Source organism: Ranitomeya variabilis, chromosome 3, assembly GCF_051348905.1.
Source record: "Ranitomeya variabilis isolate aRanVar5 chromosome 3, aRanVar5.hap1, whole genome shotgun sequence".
NCBI classification, from domain to species: Eukaryota; Metazoa; Chordata; class Amphibia; order Anura; family Dendrobatidae; genus Ranitomeya; species Ranitomeya variabilis.
Window position 1 is genome coordinate 93157534 of NC_135234.1, and position 7609 is coordinate 93165142.

At 45.2% G+C, this 7609-nt stretch overlaps 1 protein-coding gene across 1 annotated transcript; it reads right to left on the reverse strand.

Annotated features, from left to right (window-relative positions):
• Positions 1–2459: 2459 nt before the first annotated feature.
• Positions 2460–4625, reverse strand: LOC143815304 (uncharacterized). The gene is made up of 2 exons (XM_077294395.1): positions 4180–4625; positions 2460–3705 (listed from the first exon to the last, which is right to left on the reverse strand). The coding sequence occupies exons 1-2, from the start codon at positions 4606–4608 to the stop codon at positions 3067–3069; spliced, it is 1068 nt and encodes a 355-aa protein (XP_077150510.1). The 5' UTR covers positions 4609–4625; the 3' UTR covers positions 2460–3066.
• Positions 4626–7609: the final 2984 nt, after the last annotated feature.

Genomic DNA, 7609 nt, shown 5'->3' on the forward strand with positions numbered 1-7609 from the left:
GGATACAAAAGGAAGCAAAATGGGGTAAAAGCAGGAAAATTACTCTGCAAGCAAATATGGATGGAAAAATGACTTAAATCCCTTAAATTAGTCAGTAAACATTGATTTAGTAAGCTCTCACGAGCAGGGTCATCTTATTTTGCTTTAATTATTGTATTGCTAACGTTGTTACTTATGACCGTTGTGTTTGAAACTGTTAAGCTGTAAAGCGCTGCGGAATTTGTTGGTGCTATATAAATAAAGATTATTATTATTATTTAATTCGTTTATCCTACAGGCCGTATAGAATCAACAGAATGTTGTGTGTCACGATGTGCCGATCTGAAGTAAGTGAGAAGTGGCCTGCAACTGTCCCTGGAGCTAGGGCCCTCACTATCCTTGTGCAAGGGTTATTCTTGAAGGTCGTGTAAGGAGGTGGCAGGGACCCTCAATTGACTTCTCCTGAATAACGAGCATATGTGTTATGTGTGGTTCCCAACGTTTCATTGATGTAAAGTCTGTAATGTTCTTGCATGTGCTGTTTAATACTGTAATATAAAATGTATTTTTTAGCATATGGATAGTTTACAAAGGGTTAAACCGTTGGGAGGAGTTAAAAGGAGGATGGTGCAAAGCCTCAGGATCAAAGGGAGGGTACTTCCTGCTCTTAGAACAGTGCCCGGGCAGGCTTGTCCAAGGAAGGGACCTGTGCCATAGTGAGTACAGAAGATTCCCCAGTCATGGGGATAAAAGTTGCCCTAGCTTGTCGGGCAGTGTGGACGGACACTGGCTCCAGGGCCGGACTGGGACTAAAATTCAGCCCTGGCATTTGAAGTCACACAGGCCCACTTGTCACATGGTGACTGTATAATATCTTTGTACAGTAGGTTATAAGAAGTAAATGGAGTGTAACACGACTATATAACATATAATCCCAGCTGTATCCAGCATTACAGCTCAGTCCTATTTATTGCTTTTAGTTGCACTACCAAGAAAAACCGCTACCTTACCTACATAACTGGATCTCGTAGATAACGAAGGGATTGTGGAACCTCATTCTGATGCTCCATACACTTTGCCTACAGCCACTTTTGGTTCCGCTGCGCAGCACGAGACCCGGTGACTCTGAAGAGCGGTGACATCAGTAACGTCACTGCTCTTCAGATATTCCGGGTCTTACGCTGAGCTCGGCGACTGTGAAGAGCGGTATTGTTACCACCGTCACCACTCTTCAGAGTCGCTGGATCTCACCAGGTCTGGGTTAGTGGTTACTTACACCATTACTTACACCAGGGATTGATGGCAGCTGACATCAACCCTATAAACCATTAGCGTATGTGCACACGTTGTGGATTTGCCTGTGGAATTTTTTGTGCAGATTCTTCCTGTCTTGGCAGAAAACGCAGGTAAAAATCCGAGTGCGTTTGATGCATTTTTTCATGCAGATTTGTAAGCATTTTTGAAAGCTAAATAAAGATATATTAGGGTATGTGTCCATGTTCAGGATTGCATCAGGATTTGGTCAGGATTTTTCATCAGTATTTGTAAGCCAAAACCAGGAGTGGGTGATGAATGCAAAAGTGGAGCATATGTTTCTGTTATACTTTTCCTCTTATTGTTCCACTACTGGTTTTGGCTTACAAATACTGATGAAAAATCCTGATGCAATCCTTAACGTGGACACATAACCTTAATGAACACAAAAAAAAGCCGGATTACTCACCGGTAATGCCCTTTTAATGAGCCACGACAGCACCCACTTTGAGAGAGGGACCCGCCCATAGGAACAGGAAACCTACAGAGATAAAAGGGCGGCCCCCCTCTCCTCCTCAGTTGTTTTTCAGAGTACAAGAGGAACCGCCATTGTTAAATTAGTATACATTCTTAATTATTAGTACATTTTATTATATCTATAATCACCCATGAGAATATTTTGTATTAATAACTATACATATCTACAAGGGTGGGAAGTGACAGGGTGCTGTCGTGGCTCATTAAAAGGGCATTACCGGTGAGTAATCCGGCTTTTTACCCTTCGCCACGACAGCACCCACTTTGAGAGACTTTCAGAGACCCTTCACCTGGGTGGGATTACCGTACTAAGGACGGCTCTCCCGAATGCCAAGTCAGAAGCGGAAGACAGATCAAGCCTATAGTGTCTATAGAAAGTTGAAGGCGACGACCAGGTTGCGGCCTTACATATGAGCTCGATGGGAATGTCTTTATTCTCCGCCCACGAGGATGATACGGCTCGAGCTGAATGCGCCTTTACTCCCTCTGGAGGACTTTCGCCTTTTGACAAGTATGCAAGATGGATAGCCTCTCTGATCCACCGGGACAAGGTAGCTTTCGTGACTCCATGGCCTTTTCGATGACCCTGAAAAGACACAAACAGAGCCCTACTCTGTCTGCAAGAGCGGGTTCTGTCTATGTAGCCCAGGACTGCTCTTTTAACATCAAGCATATGTAGTTTTTCCTCCTCCGAATTTGCTGGATTATCATAAAAGGAAGGTAGAAAAATCTCTTGGGCTCTATGGTATTTTGTAGCTACCTTAGGGAGGTATGAAGGATCAGGTTTGAGAACTATCCTATCCTGATATGTTATTAGGAATGGAGGGTCTATAGAGAGGGCCTGGATGTCACCCACTCTTCTGGCAGAAGTTAAGGCTATCAGTAAAGCTACCTTGTATGTGATGTTTTTAAGAGGGATAGAATATAAAGGTTCAAAGGGAGGACCAGATAAGGAGTCTAGGACTAGATTCAGGTCCCAGGGTGGCAGGCGTGGAACATGAACCGGTGTACACCTCTCGCATGCCCTAATAAATCTAGTTACCCATCTATTACTAGCAATGTTAGCACTATAGAGGGCTCCCAGGGCAGACACTTGAACTCTCAGAGTATTAACTGATAACCCCATCTCACGACCTTTCTGCAAAAATTCAAGGATTGGTTTAATAGGAACCTTAGAGAAGGGTTTTGTATAGAAGTTGAGGAATTTTCTCCATACTCTGCTATAGATTAGAGTTGTAGATTTTTTTCTGCTCAACAGTAATGTATTGATTAGTTCTTGAGAAAACCCTCTTAAAGTTAGTATCTGCCTCTCAAGTTCCACGCCGTGAGGTGGAGGCCCTTTACTTGTGGATGGTAGAATGGACCCTGAAAGAGTAGGTCTGTAGTCACTGGCAGAATCCACGGATCGCAAACTGACATCGCTCGAAGACAGGAGAACCAAGGCCTCTTTGGCCAAAATGGAGCTATCAGAATCACCTTTGATCTTTCTTCTCTTATTTTCTTGATCACCAAAGGAATTAGCATCATTGGTGGGAAGGCGTAGGCTAGATCGTAATTCCATGGATACTGGAGCGAGTCTACTAGATCTGGACGATCTGCCACATTCAGGGATGCAAACATTGGTACTTGCCTGTTGCTCCTGGTCGCAAATAAATCTATCTGCGGAAGGCCCCAAATGTCCACTATGTTTTTGAATATGCGAGGATTGAGGGTCCATTCTCCCTGGCGGAGCGTGTGGCGACTTAGAAAGTCGGCCCTTGAGTTTTCTATACCTCTGATGTGGACCGCCGTGAGAGATAGAAAATTGGGTTCTGCTAGATCGAAGATGTCTGCCGCTGAACACATGAGACTTTCCGATCGCGTTCCGCCTTGCCGATTTAAATACGCGACGACAGTTGTGTTGTCCGACCGGATCTTGACATGAGAACCTCGAAGCTGAGGAAGGAAAGAATTTAAAGCATAATATACTGCATTTAACTCCTTCCAATTGGAAGACTGCTGAGTCTCTAAAGGAGTCCAGCAACCCTGGGCTATATTTTGACCCAGATGGGCTCCCCACCCCTCTGGGCCTGCGTCAGTAGTAAGTATTTTAGGGGACCTAAATGCCCATGAGACTCCTCTGGACAAATGGACTTTATTTAACCACCAACGAAGTGAATGAAGTACGTCTTCAGATAAGGTGATTTTTGAATTTAGATGTTCCTGGAAATGAGACTGAGCATGAAGCACCTGGTGTTGTAGGGTTCTGGTATGGTATTGGGCCCATTGAACCGCAGGAATGCAGGAGGAGAGAGAGCCCAAGAGAGACATGGCCTCTCTGAGGGACATACGAGGATTTGATCTTGCCGTAGCGACCTTTGAAACTATGATTAACTTTTTGGATTCTGGTAAAAGACATTTTTGACTTACAGAGTCCAAGACTAGTCCTAGGAAGGACTGACGAGTTTCTGGAAGAAGTCTGGATTTTTTGAAGTTTATAATCCAACCTAAGGCCTGCAATGATGAAACGGTATTAGACAAGCGTTTTTCACATTGAGATGCTGAATTACCAATTATTAAGAAATCATCTAAATAGGGTACAATTAATGTGTCTTGATGACGTAGATGGGCCATCACCTCTAGCATAAGTTTCGTGAAGATCCGAGGCGCCATAGATAGGCCGAATGGCATGGCCGTAAATTGGAAGTGACGGATCCGGCCTTGTAGAACTACTGCAACTCTGAGATATTGTTGGTGTTCTATATGAATTGGAAGATGATAGTACGCATCCTTCAAATCCAGACCTGCCATAAAGCACCTAGGGAACAAGAGTTTTATAGTAGATCTTATAGATTCCATCTTAAAGGTGTGTTCAACCAAAAATGCATTTAGTCTTTTTATATTAATTATAGTACGAAAAGTACCATCAGGTTTTGGAACCAAAAATAAAGAGGAATAAAACCCCCTCCCTTCCTGGTTTATTGGTACTTCGATGAGAACATTCTTTGCCAAAAGGCTCAGAATTTCTAACTGAAGCGCTTCCTGTTGTTCCGGCGCTTTTAGAGATGTTACTACAAAGTTGTCTTGTGGTAATTTAAAGAAATCTAATCTTAATCCAGATTTTATTAGCTGAAGGATCCATTGATTCGAGGTTATATTTTCCCATTGATGATAAAAGAATTTCAGTCTGCCACCTACTGGGTATTCATCACTGATGGTATCTCCCCCGCTTAGATGTTTCGGGATTACTATATAAGGCACCTTTCGGTCTGGTTTCTTTTGTTTCCCACCGATCTTTTTGGGCCTCATACGGCCTCCTCCTGTTAAATGGCCGTCTTCTAAACGCTCTCCTATAAGAAGGAAGAAACTGTTTAGGAAAGCCCTTCCTTCTTTCTCCTGCCTTGTTAAGTAGGTCATCCAGAACCTTCCCAAACAAGAACTCACCCTGGCATGGGATTGAACATAATCTGGTTTTTGATTGTGCGTCTCCCTTCCATCCTTTGAGCCAAAGGGCACGACGAGCTGCATTAACCAGACCTGCTGACCTGGCTGCTAAACGGAGGGAGTCCGCTGAAGCGTCAGCTAGAAATGCTGCGGCACTTTTAATCAGAGGCAAGGATTGAAGAATCTTATCCCTTGTGATCTTGCCTTTCACCTGTTGTTCAAGCTGGTCAACCCAGACTAATAGGGACCTGGCTGTACACGTGCCTGATATGGCCGGTTTAAAAGCTCCAGTGTTTGTCTCCCAGGACCTTTTTAGAAGAGCTTCTGTTTTGCGGTCTAAGGGATCTAATAGAATCCCTGCATCTTCCACAGGTAGAGATGCCGGTTTCGAAGTTGACGCCACCGCTGCATCCACCTTCGGGACTTTAGACCACACTGCCAATTCCTCATCGCTGAAGGGGTAGCGTCTTTTAGAAGAGGATGGGAGAAACCCCTTCCCCTGTTTGTCCCATTCCTTCTTTACAAGGTCTTTAACGGCAGAAACTACAGGAAAAGCTCGCCTCTTTTTATGACCCAGGCCTGCAAACATAATGTCCTGTGCAGATTTAACTCCCTTAGTGTCTGGACACCCCATAGTGTTCCTTACAGATTTTATAAGGTTGTCAATGCTCTCAACTGGAAAACACGCTCCACCTTCATCCTCAGAGGAACTAGGAGATGATCCTGAGGTGTTGGAGGATCGAATTAGGCCCTCTTCAGACTCTGAGCTAGAGATTGGAGATAGGTGCTTAGTGCCCTGCTTTTTCAAGGATTCTGACCCCAGGGACTGTATTTCTTGCCGTATTAAGGCTCTAATATCTGTGGCTGTAACAGCTGCCTCATCCTGTAAGGTCTGGCTGATACAGGATTGACACAGCCTTTTAGAATATGTGTCAGGTAAGGGCTGTCTAGGGGAAAATCAGAGAAGGAAGGGATCAGCTTATGGGAAAAGGATTATAACACTCACCCAGTGAAGCTATTATATTCATCATTATACCGGATTAGGAGATGGAGACACTGTGTGGGGTCTGAGTACTGCATCCGTACTTCTTGATTTACTTCTGTGAGTGTCAGATCCATCCATGGAATGACCACTCCGTTTAGCCGCTGACTTTAAGCTTTTAGCGCTACTTTTGTCAGCGCTATCACGTTCCACAGCAAGTGGAAGCTCAGTATCTGCCGGGGACGACATATTGAGCAACTAGCCCTGTGCCCCGGCGTTTTTGAATCGCGCGGTCCCAGGCAGCGTGCCGCGCCCCCCGCGAACCGGAAGTGCACCAACACTTCCGGTTCAATGAAGCAGCGCAGACTTACCCGCGCACCAGAGCCGGCGCTGCTGCTTTCTGGAATCGGCGCCCCGTACACACAGGCTCCCTCCATAGGCCGGGCCTTCCATGCCCGGAACCTGCCGGATAGTGCCCAGACGAGGGGGGAGGCTGCATGCAGTGGCTCCCCCGCCGCTGCTTCCGATGCCGCAGCCCCTGCTGTCACCGAGAGAACCACGCAGGCGGATGTACCGGCTCGGGTAAGAAAAAGTGGAGGCGCTCCAACCACCTCCATCTGTAGGTAATCCAGAGAGTTCCGATAGGAACAGGAAACCAACTGAGGAGGAGAGGGGGGCCGCCCTTTTATCTCTGTAGGTTTCCTGTTCCTATGGGCGGGTCCCTCTCTCAAAGTGGGTGCTGTCGTGGCGAAGGGTAAAAAAAAGAATTGTGATGTAATTTCTTGTCCAACCTCTTCATTTACATACTCCATTGAAGAATTTTTACACACAGATAGATAGATCTATAGATAGATAATAGATAGATGATAGATATTTAGATCTATAGATACATGATAGAGATAGAGATATAGATCTATAGATAGATATATCTATAGACAGATAGATAATACCAAAGGCCGATGTTTAGTAATAAACATAATACTATGGTACATAAAGAGTTAAATAAAGACACATACACACAAAATCTGCGTTAGGCCGGGGTCACACTTGTGATAAACTCGCATGAGTGTCGCATCAATACCCGGCACTGCCACCGGCACTCGGACCGGAGCGTTGAGCTGCATAGAAATACATGCAGCCGTACACTGGGGTCAAAGTGCCAGCGGCAGTGCCGGGTATTGATGCGAGTTTCTCGCATTGCACTCGCAAGTGTGACACCGGCCTTACACCCAGTATTCAGGACAGGAGAAGTGGCACTGTGCAGAGTGTGTATGTGTGTGGGTGTATAGTGGTGCCACACTATTTACTACATGTGTACTGTACCGATACGTGGACTATATTGTAGTATGTCCTGTGGAGCTGTGATTATTTAGTGGGCACTGCGCCTGTGTATATATTTTGTAAAGGGGAGTCCACACTATATACAGAGCTCCA

Coding starts and splice junctions, on each gene's coding strand:
- LOC143815304 (XM_077294395.1), bottom strand. CDS start 4,608: ATGGAATCTATAAGATCTACTATAAAACTCTTGTTCCCTAGGTGCTTT. Junction 3,706..4,179: donor TAGGACTAGTCTTGGACTCT/GTAAGTCAAAAA, acceptor TTCCTTCCTCAG/CTTCGAGGTTCTCATGTCAA.